General features: G+C 43.6%; 1 protein-coding gene across 1 annotated transcript in view; it reads left to right on the forward strand.

Annotated features, from left to right (window-relative positions):
* LOC138287494 (solute carrier family 23 member 1-like) overlaps positions 1-18,720 on the forward strand; it is a 241,569-nt gene that overhangs the window by 120,289 nt on the left and 102,560 nt on the right. The window contains exon 4 of the mRNA XM_069227947.1: positions 16,525-16,684. Within this exon, the coding sequence (XP_069084048.1) occupies positions 16,525-16,684 (160 nt within the window). The remainder of the gene's footprint in view (positions 1-16,524; positions 16,685-18,720) is intronic.

Raw genomic sequence — 18,720 nt, forward strand, 5'->3', positions numbered from 1 at the left:
TGCACAAGCCCCAGCCCCTTGAGTGCACCGGTCATCGGGGCTTACTGTGAATTGATGCAAATACTATTATGATGAAATCTAGATTTTCCTAGTCTCATGACGGAAAGTCTTAATTTTATTAAAGACACGGAGGCGAGTATTATGCGTTTCTTTTCTTACTTTAATAAATAGCAGCAGTCAAGAAACATACTACAATTCCCAGAAGGCAAAGGAACAACAGCCAATGGGAATAGAAATGTAGTTCAAACAATGTACACCAATCACAGTATGCAGAGGTATTGTGACATCACTTGACTGCGAACAGCCCTCTTTTCTTGCGAGAGAATCAATGAAAGTTAAACAATGGAACAATAGAGAACAGAATAAGGATTGCCATAATAAAAGACAACACATCGGAACAAAAGTTCAAAATCGAAGGTAGTCGAGACGGGTTCTGGAAAGTAGCTGCCGTGGAAAGAGCAGGTTGAAGAGTAGACAACCAAGCTGAGGTGCGAAATTTAGGTGGAAGCTTGAGTGATGGCCAGCGGTGCTAAAAGAAGGGAGGGAAAAATAAACAACGAAGTTACTGGAAGAGGAGGGATAATACTCGCCTCCGTGTCTTTAATAAAATTAAGACTTTCCGTCATGAGACTAGGAAAATCTAGATTTTATGACAAGACCGGAGGCTCCTATTATGCGAGTTTAAAGCAAATTAATTACATCCAGAGACACATTATTAATAGGTTTACAGTAAAACACTCGAAAAACATTGTCATTAGACCAATCTGCAGATTTAAGAATATCTTCTAACCGGGAGCCCGCCCAGAATGCCTTAGAAGCCATGGCTCCTCTGGAAGAATGTGCTCCGAACACAGAAGTATCTATGCCCGCCAATGACATTAACCATTTAACCCACCTGGCTAGAGTAGCTGCCGAAACAGGAGAGTGGGGTTTTCTGAATGAAATCAATAATTGGGACTGAGAAGAGGATCTTAAATCTGCAGTCTTTAGTTCATAGGCTTTTAAACATTGTGCGACACATAATTTAGGATGAAGAGGAAAATATGGATAAAAAACAGAAGTTAAATTGGTCTTGGTTCTACGAAACACCTTAAACAACACCCCCGTAGGTGTAAACTGTCTATTAGAAACATCTAGAGCTTTAACATCTGAGATACGTTTTATAGACACTAAACACAGTAACATAGTCAATTTAGCTGATAACATTTTCAATGAAAGTATGGAATTCTCAGGCCATGAGAGAATGAACTTTAAAACAATGTTAACATCCCAAACATGACTGTATCTAGGTAAAGGAGGATTGGTAAATTTTACTCCCTTTAATAAACGGCACAGTAATGGGTGCTCCCCCACTGGTTTACCATTGATCGGTACATGGTTTGCAGAAATCGCTGAACTATATAGGTTGATTGTGCGAAAAGCTTTACCTTTACTGGCTTCGGCTGCTAGAAAGTTGATGATATAAATGAAATCCGCTGAAAAGGGATCGATGTGTTTTCCCAGACACCAGCTGTGCCAAATAGACCAGGCTGATGTATAAGCCTTTTTTGTGCCCGGGGCCCAGGACCGGGAAATGTATTGGGAAGCCTCTGTCGAAATGCTCGGGAAAGATTGAGATTGCCCGAAATTTTCCATGCTGACAGGGTAAGTAGATTGTTCAATATGAGAGGATGTGGTTGGCCTAGAGGATCCAGGAGTAGATCCGGGAAGGAAGGAATTAAAATCGGGAAATCTGTTGAAAGCTCCAGAAGGGTTGGGAACCAGGTTTGAGATTGCCAATAGGGGGCGATTAGAATTAAAGAGGCTTGTTGACGTCTGACATGAGCTAGGACCCTGTTGATCATAATGAAAGGGGTAAAGGCGTAATTGAGGGAGATGGACCAGTCCTGTAAAAAAGCATCTGATGCCAAGGCTAATGGATCTGGACGCCAACTGTAAAACTGAGGAAGGTGGGCATTGAGGCGAGAGGCAAAAAGATCGATTTGTAACATGCCCCATTTGTTGAGAATGATGTGGAAAATTGAAGAGTGCAGTCTCCAGTCGCTTGAGTCCCGAAGGTGACGGGAATGCCAATCTGCTACTAAGTTCTGAGACCCTGGAAGGTATTCTGCATGAACCGAAATGTGGTTTGAAAGGCAAAATTCCCCAAATCCCTTGGCTAATTCCGCCAGGGGTTTGGATCTTGTGCCCCCCAGATGATTTATATAACGTACTGCAGAGATGTTGTCCATTCTGAGGAGAATGGCGCAACAAACTCGGTTTTTTGCAAGGCTTCTGATTGCAAAGGAGCCGGCAAGCATCTCTAAACAGTTTATATGCATTTTGGACTCCTCTGACGACCATGTGCCTCCAGTCGAGATTGGTCCACACCGGGCCCCCCAGCCGGAACGGCTTGCATCTGATTCTAATACTAGATCTGGGGCTGATGCAAAGATAGTCCTTCCGTTCCAGGCCTCTAAATGGTCTGTCCACCATTGAAGTTCCATGCGCGATTCGTCGTCTAATGGAATGATATCTGCGTACGAGAGTCCTTTTCTTAAGTGACGAATTTTTTGCCTTTGAAGAGCTCTGTAATGAAGAGGACCCGGAAAAATAGCTTGGATGGAGGAGGAGAGGAGACCTACAATTCGAGCTAGTGTTCTGAGAGATATCTGAGAGCTGCGTAGAACTTGAAGTATTTCTGATTTTATTGTCTTGATCTTTGCAGATGGGAGCAAAAGAGAGGCGGAGATTGAGTTTATTTGGAAACCTAAGAATTCTATAATTTGAGAAGGGATCAGAATGGATTTTTCCCTGTTTATGATGAAACCCAAGTCTGAAAGGAGAGAGCACATAAGAGAGAGGTGAGACAAAAGGGATTGGGGCGACTGGCTCATTATTAGGATATCGTCTAGGTAAATAATGAGACGGACACCCTGTGCTCTGAGAAAAGCTACCACCGGTTTCATGATTTTGGTGAAACACCATGGGGCAGAAGAGAGACCGAAGGGCAGAGAGGTAAAATGAAAATACTGGTCTGACCATTGGAATTGAAGAAATTTCCTGAAATGTGGGTTGATTGGAACCACCAGATACGCGTCCTGTAGGTCCAATCGCACCATCCAATCCAGTTGAAGAAGAGTATTACTGAGATGGAGTATGGTTTCCATCTTGAAATGGTGATAAACTACAAAGTGATTGAAACCCTTTAGGTTTATTACAGGTCGCATTTTCTTGTTTTTCTTGAGAACTAGGAAAATTGAACTTGTGAAGCCCGTAGGATCGGGAAGGGTAATAGCGATAGCTTGTTTTTGCAATAGGGATTGAACTTCTGAAGTAATGAGGGAAGCCATCTCTGCGGAAAAACGAGGAAGAGGGGGGAATTGGGTCTGAATAGGAGTTGCATAAAGTTCTATGGCGTAACCTTGAACAGTGTGTAGAATCCAAGGATCTGCTGTAATTTCTAACCACTTTGGTAGGAAAAAACGGAGACGTCCTCCTACAGGTATAGAAGAAGGAATAAGACTTACTTGGCTGAGGGGAGGCTCTCGAGTTCCTGAAGCGTCTGGAACGGAAACCTCTTGATCGTTGGGGGTAAAATTGCGGCCTGTATTCTTGGTAGGGCGTGTTGTGGTAGCCTCTGGAACCTTGATAGTAGAACGAACGGCCGGCAAAGCGGTTCCTGCCTCTGCCAGCCCGTGCAAAAACCCGCTGGGCAAACACCTTTTTTAGAGATTGCTGGGCTTTATCCAGTGACGTGAATGTTGAGACATACTTGCTTAAGTCTTTGATAAAAGACTCACCAAATAAAGCACCGTCTGTGCAAGCATGAGGTTGAATGGTTGCCAGATTGACCAGTTTAGGGTCAAGTTTTAGTAGAAGACCTTTGCGTCTTTCGTGTGAAAGAGCAGAATTTGCGTTTCCTAATAGACAAAAGGACCGCTGAACCCACAAGGTAAGCTCTTCGGGATCGATGAAAGAGCCATCGATTCTAGCCGCTTCAGCAATATCAAAAATTCGAGTTAGAGGACCCATGATGTCAAGTAACTTGTCCTGGCAAGAGGCCCACGCTTTGTCAACTCTTTTGCGTGGATCCTTGCCCAATTTTGTGAAAAAGGTCAAAAGGTGTTGATCAATGGAGGGAGTAAGTGAGATATTACCAGAGAGGGAGGGACGAGGACACTCAGATTTTAGTTTTGCCCTAGTTTGTTTATCCAGAGGGCAGTTAATTTTAGCTGAGACATATTGGGCAACATGATCAGCGGGAACCCATTCCATAGAGTTGGGGTGAAGGATATTGGAAGGGTCAAACATCGAGAAACCTTCAGGGTCTAGGATATTGGAAGATTTAAGGACAGATGGTTTAGATTTCTTGGAAGGTGGGGGGGGAAATGAACCATCATCACCAGAAGAGGACACAACGGAGTCGGAATCCGGTTCTGGAATTTCGTCATCTGAATCAGGGATAGACGAAATTAGAGGAGCAATAACGTTCTTTTGCTTGGATTTATGTTTTAAATTAACTTTTGATGTTGATTTCCCAATGTCCATATGTTTATACTCCTTGGACGGAGCCTTATGAGGAACCGCGTCCTCTGCCACATGTGAGGAAGACTCACTTTTCTTTTGCGCCACTTTTTTAGATTTTTTGGGATTTTTTATGGGAGGAAGGCGCTGACTGCATTCCCCCGCAGCCTGGGCCGACATGGACCTAGATAACATATCAGAAAAAGACAGTTCTAAATTTTTGGAAATTTTTTGCATGGAGGTAGAAACTGCCTGTTGGACCGAACATTTTATGAAGAGAGACAATTCATGCCTCACATCGTCAACCTCCAAAGAAGGAGAGGTATCCGACTCCATTATAAAGCTTACAGGAAACAGGGGAAGAAAGGGTTAATAACCAGAGAAATTACCAAGCTCCGCCTGTAGGCGTTGCTATTCCTGTCACAAGGGAACACAGGAAGAGGGAGAGAACTGGGGCTGCTGTAAAAGCAGGAGGTAGGTTTTAGTCGATAAAAGTAAAACAAAGTTAAAACTAATTGAGGGAGAAAATGTCAATGAAGGCAGAAGGCTCCGGTGAAAAGACGCGCTGTTGCCGGGCCGCCGGAATTTCTCGGCGAGTAGACGCGCTGAGTCAGTGGCGCCGGGTTTCCTCAGCGTGTGAAATAAATAACGCTGAGGAAACCCGATGGAATGTGGAGAACGCGCGCTGACATGCGCATTAGAAATGCGGTGGCGGTTGGGGGAAGCGCGAGGGGCGCTTAATAAGAATGCGGCAACATGCCGACTAGGAATGTCAATACAAGAAACAACGCGTAAGCGAAGCGCGAGTGCAAAATATCGATTGAAATATATCTTAAACCGTAAACAACAATTAAATAAATTTTGCACACATGGAGACAAGATAAAATGGTACTTAGCTTGACTGCGAGCAGCAAGAAAAGAGGGCTGTTCGCAGTCAAGTGATGTCACAATACCTCTGCATACTGTGATTGGTGTACATTCTTTGAACTACATTTCTATTCCCATTGGCTGTTGTTCCTTTGCCTTCTGGGAATTGTAGTATGTTTCTTGACTGCTGCTAATTATTAAAGTAAGAAAAGAAACGCATAATAGGAGCCTCCGGTCTTGTCATAAAATCTAGGGTTTTGCCTTTAGAATGGATTGATTTGATGAGGGAGGTTTTCAGTTTGTTTTTAAATCTCCAGGGAGGTTGAGGTCTCTGAAGAATGCCAGGTGCAGGTGGGGTCTGTTGATCAGCCGAAGTGGTGATGAGGTCTGAGGTATTCTCAGTAAAGCTTTTGTAGGGTTTGTGAAACTTTTAGATAAGGTTGAATGCGGCTCACTGGGATGGTACGAGTGAACGAATAAAATTCAATTAAAAAAGCGCACAGTTAACAATGGGCTTCCCGGAAAGAAAAGTAACTGAGGGAGGTTGAGACTGGAACGTCTTATGGAGGAAACAGCCATGTTTATTGGTTTTTTCCTAAGGACAGAGTGAGAGAAAATGTTACGAATGAAGAGTGGCGCAGTGTTGCAGAGATTGGCACATGTAAAAGAAAACCTCATCTCTCACTTCTAATTCTTTTGATCCTGGAGATCTTCTGGAGCAAGAGAGAGGCTGACTGAAGACCACTTGTAGGCCTGCAAAGAGTACATTTTTGACTGCAGTAGCTAGGTCCCTGTGGATGCAAAGCTCTGCGTAAGCAATAGGGTTATTGACAGTCACGGCTCGCGCAGCATTGAAGGGGCATGGCGGCGCGCGAGGGGATGGATTAACGGGGAGGGAGTGGGATTGAATAAATTAAAATATTTTTTTACCTGTACTGCCGCCTTCATAACCGCGCTGCTCCTCTCCTCTTCTCTGCCTGCAGGCACCGGCTCACAGCCTGGCCTGGACCAATCCTGACGCTGCTCAGAGTAGCTTCAGGATTGACTGGGAGTGCCCAGCCAGGGAGCTCCCAGGCAGACTGGGAGCCTGTGCAGGCTCTCTCCAGCCCAGCAACTGTGTTGAGGCCTGTGCGCATGTGTGTTTGGCCGGCCTGAGACGCATACATGTGCTCTGAGGGGAAGTGCTGAGCACTCCCCCTCATTGCTCGTCACCCTCATGGCACGCCCCTTTTCCCCAAAAACGATCAAAAACAGAGTATATGATCATTTTTGTGGAAAAGGTTTGCAGCTCCCGCTGCTGGCAGGGAGGCGACGCTTCTCCGCCCTTATGGGGGAGACGCCCCGGGTTATTGGTTAAGAGGGGTGGAAGCCCCAGTTAGGAGACAACCACAATCCTTGTCAGGGTGTTTGACAAAAATTACTAAAATTAACCTGTGCTTAAGACTCTGGTAGCTGGGCACAAAGCACTCAGGCTTAACTTAGAGACAATTTGTAAAGTATTTATGCAGCACACAAACATTAATGAAGTGAAAGCCCAACACAAGAAAAATCCTACACTAATTTAGAAAAATTGGATACATTTTAATCAACAAAACGACAGCAAAACTAATTAAATACAACCCATACAAGCAGAGATATGCAATTTCTATTATCATAGGTAAGTGCCTAAAAGCACAAAGTGCCATGATTAGCCATCTGGATGTGCTACATTGGAGGAAAGGCACAAGTTTATGTCAACCTCAACGGAGCATGGGCTGGATATAGCGACCAGGTTAGTCCTGCTAAATAGATTCTCTTTGAGGGTGCTGTTGCTGTAGTGTGAAGAGCAGATCTGGCTTTCCGGTCGATGGCAATCACTGTGGTGCGAAAAGTCAGATTCACAGGAGCTTCGCGTTGGCAGTCATCGTGTGTGGCACAGTCTCAGCATGAACAGGCTGATTCATGGTCCCAAACAGCCCAAAACTTGAGTATTTCTCCTATCCTTCATAGGAGAAACTTCACTGATGTTAACCAAGGATCTAGGACCTAAGAAGGAACCTCTTGGAGATCCGGAACTCACACAAGCAGATGGCAGCAAGCCTCAGTCAGGTCAAGTTGCAGCAGGGCAGCTGGGCAATTACAAGGAGACCTCTGGAGCTTGTTGTGTTCCTGTAGCTCAGAACAGGAGGTCAGCCAATTGACACTTGGAATCACTCAGGTTAGCCTGAGATGAAGTTGCAGGTCCAGTCTTCGTTCTCCAAGAGCAGGGACAGGCCTCAGACAGCACAGCTGTGGGGAACAAAGCAGTCCTCATCCAACAGGGCAGTCCTCTAGGGAACAAGACAGTCTTTCTTCTGCAATGTCCAAAGGTCCACAAGTGCACTGAAGAGTTGCTCTGAGGGTCCAAATGAGGACTTGCCAAATATCTGGTGCCATTCTTTGAAGTGGGGGACCACCCTGGACTATCCCCACTTTTTGGTCCTGGAAAGCTGCTTTCTTTCCCTGCCATGGCTCCAGGAAGTCTGGGGTGACAAAAGACTAGTGCCAGGTTTGTTTATGAGCAAGAGGCAGCTCTTTGAAGTGTACTTTAGGTAGGGAAATGTTCTGTCCCCAATCATCCTGGTAGGATAGTCCATCCTGCCAACACTTAATCCCCTTTGTCTTACTGTCTAGGAGGAATACAGAAAGCCTAACAGCACAGACAGTCATGTTGTCCAGGACATTGGCAGCAGGTACCAAACCATGGGCCAGATGTACTAAAGAAGCATTTTGCGAGTTGCAAATAGCGAGTCTTAGCGACTCGCTATTTGCAACTCGCAAAATGTCATGCAGAACGGTGTCTCAGACACCGTCTGCGAGTCGGTATGGGGTCGCAATGACCCACCTCATTAATATTAATGAGGTGGGTCGCAAATTGCGGCCCCATACCGACTATGGGCACTCGCAAACATGGAGGCCTGCTGTAGTCAGCAGACCTCCGTGTTCGTGACTGCTTTAAATAAAGCAGTTTTTTTTTTTTTAAGTGTAGCCCGTTTTCCTTAAAGGAAAACGAGCTGCACTTAAAAAAAAAAACGAAACCTTTAGTTTCGGTATTTTTTCAGGGCAGGGAGTGGTCCCTTGGACCACTCCCTGCCCTGAAAAAATGTTTTTGGGTCCAGTCACAAACTGGAAGGGGTCCCATGGGGACCCCTTCCAATTTGCGAGTGGGTTACCATCCACTTGAAGTGGATGGTAACTGCAACACCATTTGCGACCGCATATGCGGTCGCAAATGGTATTGCATACCACTAGGAATCGCAAATAGGAAGGGAACACCCCTTCCTATTTGCGATTCTGAAATGCATTTTGCGAGTCGGTCCGACTCGCAGAATGCATTTCTGCATAGGAAAATGCGATTTGCAACTCGCAAACGGCAGTTTTTGCCGTTTGCGAGTTGCAAATCCTTTCCTACATCTGGCCCCATGTGACTTAAAATCCAAATTTGACTTTAAAGAGGATTTTAAATTACAGTTCACTTGAGTCCTAACATGACATTCCTAACTGCTCCCAATCAAAAAGTTAGCACTTGTTGAATGTAATAAGGTAACCCAATGTTATCAAATGGGAGACACAGGACTTACAGTAGTGAAAAATACATTTAGGAGATTTTCACTAAAATGTCACAAAACACACGTCGTACTGTTTAGATACAATGTACCCTGCCCTATTGGCTGTTTAGGACATTTCTTTGGGGCTGACATATATATTAACATAAACGATTTAGGCCTAGCAAAAACCTTGTGTTGCCATATCGAAGTGGCAGTTTAAACTGCCCTACAGGCTGCAATGGCAGACCTGAGACATGTTTCAGGAAGCTACTCAAGTGGGTGTTGCAGGCTCACTAGTAGAATTCAATTTACAGGCCCTGGGTACATGTAGTACCATATACTAGGGTCTTAAAAATAAACTAAATGTGTTAATCAGGTGTAAGCCAATTTGACCATGTTTTAGGAAGAGAGCACATGCACTTTAGAACTGTTCAGAAGTGGTGAAGTGCACACAGTCCTGAAAGCCAATAAAATGGGTTCAGCAAATTAAAGGAGCGAAGGCAAACAATTTGGGGTGACCCTGCTGAGAGGGCCAGGTCCAACACTCTGTGTACAGTGCCGGAGGGTTTAAATATGGTGTGCTTCTGGACCAGGAACCAATGAAGAAGAGGCAGGGATGGTGTGATCGTATTGTGCCTAGGAATTTTCAGGACAAGCCTGGCCACAGCCTTCTGAAATGTCTGGATGTAGTTGAAAATGCACTGCGGGAGACCTAGATTTAGCACTTTGGGTGATCCAGTCTCAAGGTTATTAATGATTTTATGACTCAACAGTTCAAAGAAAAATTCTTAGACTGGAAGGGAGGGAGAACAACTACTTGTTCTCTGTTGGACAGAAAATATCTGATCCATTTTCAAGTTTTAGTTCTTAGTACAGTGGGATGAAGCTTATCGAAAAGAACATTGTGTAAGACACTGTTGCATGCTGCTGAGAGAGCTACAAAAATCAGGGCAGCAGAATCTCTGAGGTCCAAGATCATGCTAAGGGCATACAACATGGTTAGTAATGGAGATTCAGTATAATGGGTTGATCTGAAGCCCGACTGAGAGGGGCCCAGAATAGAATTAGTTTCAATGAATTCAGAGTTGAAAATTAACTACTTTTTCAATAACTTTGGCTGCTAACCTGGAAATTGGCCTACAATTTGACAGGTCAGAGGGGTCAGCAGTGCTTTGTTGAGCTATGGCTTAAAGATGGCCTGTTTCTGTAGCACAAGGACTTCTTCTAAGAGTAGATGTCAGATGTAAGTAAGACTAGAAGTGATATTGTCCAAAGCTAACTTGAGTAACGAGGAGGAAATGTGTCGGAAGGTGGCCAAGACTTGCTGTCAGAGACAAGGCTCCATACTTGATGTCCAGAGAGAGGCTGCCATTCTAGGTTGAGGTGACTAAGCAAGGAGCTAAGTTCTGCCTGTCTTCCTTGAAGAAGAAATAATCTTAAATTTGAATAGATTAATTCAGTTCTATTTTCAAAGAAATCCACTAAATGGTCACAGGATTTGAGAAGGGTTGATCAGAAGAATGCACACATCCAGATTATTCAGTTGTTTAATAACAGCAAATAGTTAATGTGGGAAGCAGGAGGTGGAGTTGTGGATGACAAGTTCTCCACCTGTTCGAAGTGTGCTGTTGGCATATCTTATGCTGTAGCTTGTGAGGATAAGGATGTCTGAGATGTATAGATGTGGGTGTGAACCAAAACTCTGAGATGAAAAGTGCATCGAGGTTATACTTTATGAGCATATCAACAATGTCAAGTGCCTGGAGGACAGAAGAGTGTGTGTTAACGAGTTTGTGGTTAAAGGTTTGTTCTGTTGGTGATATCTGTGTAAGAAGGATGTGAATGGGGTTCTTAGTATTTTCTGTGCATGCATTGTGTGCGATTGTGCGAGCTGGATGCCAGCGTGGGCTTTGGCAATAGTAGCGTGTATGCCTGAAAGGCAATTGTTCCATCTAAGGCTCTTAAAGGCCCAAATTGGAGATGCACTTGTCAGAGTCTGCCCTTACACGTGTACATCTTTGTGGTCACTATCCCAGACTGCTCATGATATGGAGAACAAAGGACTCTCCAGAATGATTGGTGCGGGCAGTCACGTTAATGGCTTCTGTCCTCAGGAGTCTGGTGAACCTGTTATTGGCAGATTTAAGAGCTGAGTTGCAGTGGGCTGCTCCTGATTGGCTGCTTTGGGCTGATGGGTCTGTTTCCTCTGAATTGCCTAGTGCATTCTGACGTAAACTGCCGGTATTAGCACCTTCAGAATTTGGTAGAAAACTGACTATCTACATGGAACCATTCTGAGGCCGACTGAAGGGTGCAACAGCGTTATGCAGCGGTGATGAGCAACTGATGTTAGCTCCATGTTGAGGAGAAGTTTACCAATGTTCCAAATTGCAATGTTGCCATTTCTAAAGGGAAGAGTTAATAAATGCCCGAGATCATCCAGGTGGTTATAAGGGCATTTGTAACAGAAGTGTGCCTACAAGGTCTTTGATTTGACAATGTAGTATTTTCCAAGCCCTAAGAAAGACGTATACAGCTTTCCTTGTGAGAGCTGTCTCTTAGTTTCCTAGTAGCCAAAGGATTGTACCCTTTCAGCTCTTAATGGTACAGCAATCTAAATTCTTGATCTAGGAACATTTCTTGGATATTGAATACCATGGACAGGCAAATAGCATGTGAGCACTGTCCCTTGTGCCTTTTTCTACAATCTTGCCACAGTGGTTTTAAAATGCAGATTTCCCATAATCTAGGTGGGAATAAATTGATCTTGTTCTTAATTTTGTTGAGCAATGATCTGCCAATAAGATCCAATTAAATGGAGAGTTTTAGGGCCAGATTTACAAGGACCTAGCACCTCCTTGCGCCACATTAGCGTCATTTTTAAAATCCTAATGTGGTTTCAAGAAGGCAATTTTCGCCATGCCATATTTACAAAGTGGCACAATGCATGCGCCACTTTGAGTCCTCATGCACCACATTATGCCTGCATCAATCATAATGTGTGCAAGTGGGGGGCGCTCTGGCGTTAGATGGCCTACAAAAATGGCACAGTAAAATCTACAGGATTTCACTGCACCATTTTTGGTGTTATTTTTAACGCCTGCTCAGAGCAGGCGTTAAAATGATGCACCCATTGAAAACAATGGGCCTTTTTGCTACAATAATGTCAAACTTTTTTATGGTATTGTTCAAACGACCGGCATGGTGCGCTGTATTATAAATACGTTGCACAGATGGGGCCTCTTTACGAGTCTGCCGTTCTCTTGACCGCCAGACTCGCGGTGGCATACAGATCTCCACCAAATGCGGTGGTCTGAACGCCACATTATGACCGCATTGGTTGTGCTGTGGTCGGACCGCCAGCACCAGCAGGATTAGTCGTCCCGGTGATCCTAATCCGCCAGGGCAGCGCTGCACTGCAAATCTCGAGAGAGTCTCATGGCACTCTGTGAAATGTAGTTTTCCTTAGTTCCCATTGTATGCTTTGAGTAATATAGCCATCACAACCACAATGGGTCATTCCAAGCAGGCCCAGGCCCTGCACACACCTTTGATCTCTGCAGTAGAGAACTCTAACAACAGAGGACTGTCTATGGACTCGTCCAGGATACAGAGGTGACTGCAGACCATGGATCATGAAAAGAGTCCCCACTATACCTGGAAATTCTTTCAGTGCCAGACTTAGACTAGGCATATGTTTGTTTTCTTCAAGACTTTAATGCAAAACTGATCTGATGCTCCAAGAACCACTCAGGATCTAGTTCAATTCTTTCTTGGTTGGCTACACTTAGCATTGATGGCCTATCATTAATGGACAATTGTATGTCTACTCAACGTGCGGATTTGAAAGTTGTCTTATCATGAGCCATAGATGACTGATATTTGGGCATTCACATTGATAGATAAGGTGGATAAGCCCAACCTCATCATTCTCTAGAAAGTTTAGCAGTCTTGGGGCCTCATTACAACTTTGGCGGCCGCACTCCCGCGGTGCCCATTGGGCATCCCCGCTGGGCCGGCGGGCGGAAACCAAGTTTTTGGGGGCCGCAACATGGGAGCCGGCTCCAAATGGAGCCGGCGGTGTTGCGGCCGTGCGACGGGTGCAGTTGCACCCGTCGCGCTTTTCACTGTCTGCCTGGCCCCACGACTCCCCGTACCGCCAGCCTTTTCCTGGCGGTTCATACCGCCAGAAAAAGGCTGGCGGTCGGGGACTCGTAATCCCCCCAGGCGGATTATCACCCCTGGGGCTAAAGTGGCGGTATACCGCCGGCCCCTTCCGCCGCGGTCGTAATAGGGCAGGAAGCACCGCCAGCCTGTTGGCGGTGCTTCCGTCATTTTAGCAGGGTCAAAATGACCCCGTGGTGTTTAGAAGCAAGGTCAATCAATTTCGGTTTAAGGCATATTTCCTTTTTCCTGTGAAGTAGATCTTCGTGTAGTTTTTAGGGGGCTTAATGTTTACACCAGCCAAGCATGAGTTAACTTTTTAGGTTTCACCTGTACATTGCTTGAGCTGTGCTTGTAAATTCTATTGCATTTAATATAAATCTTAAAAAGGCCTTACATCCCGCCTCCTTGCTTCCCTTGCTTTTCATTGGTTCCTGTGCTTGCCAAATACGTTTCCTCCATTTCTATTGGTTGTACCACTATTTCCTGCATTTACCAATACTTGTTCCTCGTGTCTTTGCTTTTATCAGTGTCGCAAAGCCCATGTACTGTGCTCATGCGATTTAGTTTTTAAACTTCTTTTCCTAATGGATTTGCTACTTTACGCGAACCCCAAAGAAGGTATCGGAGCACTTCACAGGCACGGAGAGATTAAACGACTTGCACAGAAACACCGGATGTTGTGCCTCACACTGAGACCCGAACCAGGATCAGAACTGGCACGCACCAGTCCTCCCGGGGCAACTTGCACTCACCAGTCCACCTGGGGCCGAAGCAGACACCCACTCTAGTGGTCCCTTTTGTTGCAAAGCCGGCACTTGTTTTAAAATATGCAGTGTCATATCTGGGTAGACCTCTCTGCATTTGAAATATGGCCCCACTTTCCTTTTTCATAAAACATTATAGTGGCATTTAAAAAATGTATCAAGCAGTGATGAGTGCCATTGCATTAACTTATGGTTCAGAGTATATTATCACATTATCATATGCCAGTGATGGTAGGCTGCACTTCCAAACAAAGCACACTCTGGGTTTTTAAGCGTTATTCCCCCTGCTAATGGTGACTAATTACTGGATACAATGAGTAATCGTCACTTCACCCTAAATAGGGTGGGGTTGCTGCACTGTTACCTGGTGAGCCAGTATTGGACAGACTTCCGGGTCAGCTTCTGCTGTCTGAAACCCTGCAGCTTCCCCTGACTCTTAAATGAGGAGGGGGAATGGGGAGATTGGCAAGATAGGTGCACTGCAATGAGGTTGCTCTAGTCTTGCTAAACTTTGAAAGAGGGCCTACCCTCACACTGCCCCAAAAATGTCAGCGGCCAACAAATGACACACAAGAGTCTCAGCTGAGTATTGGTTTCCTGCACACAGGTGGGTTCACGTTGCCTCCATAAAGAGAGAAAATCGTGAAAAAACAGCAGACTTTCAGTGCGATAGAGGCAAGGTTTAAAAACGAGGTTCCCATAACCATGTCTGCAACTAGTAAGGCAAACATCGATTCACCAGAGGAACTAATTTGAGGCTTCCCTTCGATCAAAAGATCTGAACTATGATCCTGAGAACAGCTAATTAGCAAAAACAAGGACTTTGAAAAATGTGACATAAAAACTGGATAATACGTAAAAGTGCACTTAAAATGAATGTATCAATGAAGTAATGGGAGAAACAAAAACATAAGTCAGTATCCGAATACAACATTCCAGGCGCCAGAGAACACATACTGCAACAGCTTTTTTTTACCCACATGCCTGTGAATTTAACATAAGTAATTGCACTGTGTCATTGTGTAAGAGAAAGGTGTGCACACGTATTTATAATTGCGTGCTTGCTGCCATCGTGTTCTGGGAAGCCGCGGTCGACATTGCAAATATCAATCTTGCGATCAAAGCAAAATTTATAAATGATAATAGAATATAAAGAAATAAAATATATTATAAAATCAAAATTCCCATGTGGTAATATGTGTTGGGTTTCATTTAAAATAGTGATTAGTAATTACCCGTTATGTAGTCTTATACCACCAAAGTTTAAAAGTATTCACAGCAGGTGCCACTGTTGGTAAGTTGGGGGCACTTAGTTTGTCGATCTACGATGAACGAAAGGCCTGGCGGGGTCCTGTTGGAATCTAAACCTGTGACCTGCAGGTGGCACACAGTTATCAACACAGAATTAATTTACAAACTAAAGAAACATTCAGCTCATTTAGCATCTAGATTGGATTAGATTGCTACTCTAGAACCATTTACCCCCACTCTGTCAAAGAGAACGCCTGCTCAAACTGTAACGACCCTCATTAGTAGTGCAAAAAAGTATAAAACGCTGTCTTTCCAGTCTGTTTCAAGCGATGCCATAATCACTAGTGTCCCCATTGATTTTATTTCCTTTTATTCAATTATATTTACTGCACTTTTTTCTCTTAATGAGAGACAGAAGATCTTCAATCCAAATTGTATCATATTGCACAACCGCTCACCAAGCTACAACTTACAACAAAAGACAGTTTATTATTAATCAAATAGGCGAACCCTATTACATTTACCAATGCTTGTTTTGTTTGCATTTGCTGTACAGCCAAGATAGCTCAAAGTTTATTTTGTATGAATTTGAGTGGCAAGGTTTCTTCTACAACAAATAACTAATCGATTATATTGATTAGCAAAAACAAGTTGCTGGTACCTTCTTTTCTTTCTGTATCCTACTGTTGAGGACATGGCTTCAATGAAAATCATTTTGAGACAGAGTTGTGGCACAGTGGCCATTGTTAATATCCATTTCAGGGAGTTCTGAAAGGCAAGTTCATTAGTGTTTGGCATGATCCATAAAAAGCATATTCAAGATCTTCCATGTGAGCCAAGCTGGATTATGATCGTTTTTATTTTCTTCCTCAATTATTTAATGGTGTAAAATTACGGGCTCCATTTCGTTTGTGGTGTTATCTGTGGCTTCATGTGTGAGTTCATGAGTAGTTTACTGGATGGGTTACAGTGGTGGTGTTCATCAAAAATGGAACAATTCCTCATTTTTGAAGATTTTGCACTTTACCCATAACATTTTCTTAACTGATGCATTTTGTAGAGAAATGTTATCGCTGAAATAGTCAATTAACTTTTAAAGCTAAAATGTGTTCCATGAAGTATGTATTTTATGTACTTTTGACCTTTTAACCAGTGAAATGTGATAAAATACACATGATCTGGTATTGTATTGGGTTAATCTATCTGAAATGTAAAGCAGAAAATGGTTTAAAAAAAAAAACATGATCTGTAGCCATGGAAACAATGCATATAGTGAAGACCGATTGTTATGATCTGTCCAGAGTCGGGTGATTCTTGACCAAGGACTTGCTTTTTTTACTAACATTCTTTCACCCACCATTGCAGCTGGCCCTGGTCCATAACTGTGCTTTAATTATTTTCAGACTCCCAATCCTGCAAGGTGGCACCTTTGCCTTCTTGACTCCCACCCTTGCCATGCTCTCTCTCCCGAAGTGGCAATGCCCGGAGTGGACACAAAATGCTAGCCTGGTAAATGCCACATCACCTGAGTTTGTTGAAGAGTGGCAGTCAAGGATACGAGAGGTAATATTTCCATGGTTCTTTGGTCTTTATTGTTTTTGGTGAGCCTTTGAAATAAATTAGGGGGTTTAATGATGTTGACAATACCATACAGTGGGGTCACCTGAAAGACCACCTCTGAAATGATCATGCTTCATATGCAAAGTAAAAAAAATCACACTCCCTAGGACTAAGTACTCTGTTTCAGCATCCTCTTAAGAAAAGGGTTAGAGAAGGACTATCTCTAACCTTCGCATCTCAAGATATGGTTCTGTGCTGGTGAGTTATTGTACTGAAACTGCAACACAGCTTAAGACATGTGAACAGAGACTTTCCATATGTAGCTCCTCCATCTAAAGGTGTTTTTGCACTATATTCATTACAGTTCACACAGTGCACCAGCAACCTCTATGAAATTGACATCAACCACCCTCATAAACAAAACTCAAAGTTTTAGTCCAAACTTCACTGAACCAAAGGCAAAAGGTAGTCCGGGAACCCGACAACCTACCCCTTCACCCCCTCAAAAAAACAGTAAACATGGCAATCTGTTAATAACTGCTTTGAGGGGTGCAATTAGCACCCCAAATTGAGTTTTGCAAACCCTTGGGTTTACAAATCAAAGTGCCGAACATTTACAGGTTGGCTGCCCTTAAAGTTTGCTGGTTTAGTAGGTCTCTGCTATTTATCATTCACTGTTTAAATAAATACAACAGTGGTACCCCAATCTCCTTGGGGACAAACAAGAGAATAACTCAAAAATTCAAACACAGAAAAAGAGACAATACATTAGAAAACGAAAACATTATCAAAGAATGTATACGTAAAATATATTGTTTGAGCAAAAATAAGGTACACCATTGCGAACTATTAAAATAAGAACTGGCAAAGATAATAGGTCTGGCTGTTTCATAAGTGAAGGGGCTTATTTATTAATTGACAAGTGTGTGGTTATGGGGATAAATGAGTGGGTGAATGTGAAAATGCATCCATGACTGGATGGATGAGTGATTGCCACAGATATATGCAGCTGCGGCTGCTGCAAATATCAAAGGGAGGGGTGGGAAGGCGGGACAGTGACGGGGGGAAAACATTAAAAAAAGATTTACTGTTCCAGATGCTGTCTCCTGCCACCTCGCTCGTCACACCTTTCCTGTTCTGGTGTCCTAGCATTCACTGGGACACCTGAACAGGCTCCCCAGCAATCCTGGTGCTGCTTTCATGCTAAACCTAGCATGAAACCAGCGTCAGGATCGGTCTGCCCCTGAGACACAACCCTGGGGCATGTGCAGTTTCTCCAGCCGGGCTAGAGAAACCTAAGTAGCCAAGTGTGTTTGGCCATTCCTCATCCCCTCACTCACCTCCCATGGCCCAGCCCCACCCCTCTCTTAACATGCGGTTGAGTCAGCATCAGAAAAATAAAACGATATTGAAGTATTGTTTTATTTTTCTGCTGCTGGCTCTTAGCCGGGGGACGACGCTCCTCCGCCATTGCGGAGGAGTCGCCCTTGGATATATGTTTTTTAAATTCTTTTTATTTTGGTTTCTTGCAGCAAATAAATAAATTCCCTAACAGAATGTAACTCATTCCAGCATAAAAACTGAATAACAAGTTCAGTTCACACTATACATACGTTTTATATAGCCTCCATAAGTTCATAAATGTAAATAAAATGCATTACCGTACTAAACTTTACAGTGCTAAAAAATAAACCTTATAGCATATTCAATAAAATGCAGTCCACGGTACAATCTCCATATCTCATCCTTACTAAAGGGCAGTGCATTAAATAAAAATCTCAAAGGTGTAGGACATACTCCCTACTACTCAATTAAAGTGTGATCCTAAATGCAGTCTACATATCTCATGCATACTTAAGTGCAGTTCTTTGGATAAATATCCCAAAAGTGTAGGACATACTCCATAACATGCCCAGTCCTCTCTCTCTTTTGCGTTACACCTACCATATTCACCCTCTAAATTCATTCATCTAGTTAAAAAAGGTTCTGTATACTTCCAGATTTTTAAAAACTTTCTTCTCTTCCCCATCCACGTTGCA

Source organism: Pleurodeles waltl, chromosome 4_1 (assembly GCF_031143425.1).
Source record: "Pleurodeles waltl isolate 20211129_DDA chromosome 4_1, aPleWal1.hap1.20221129, whole genome shotgun sequence".
NCBI classification, from domain to species: Eukaryota; Metazoa; Chordata; class Amphibia; order Caudata; family Salamandridae; genus Pleurodeles; species Pleurodeles waltl.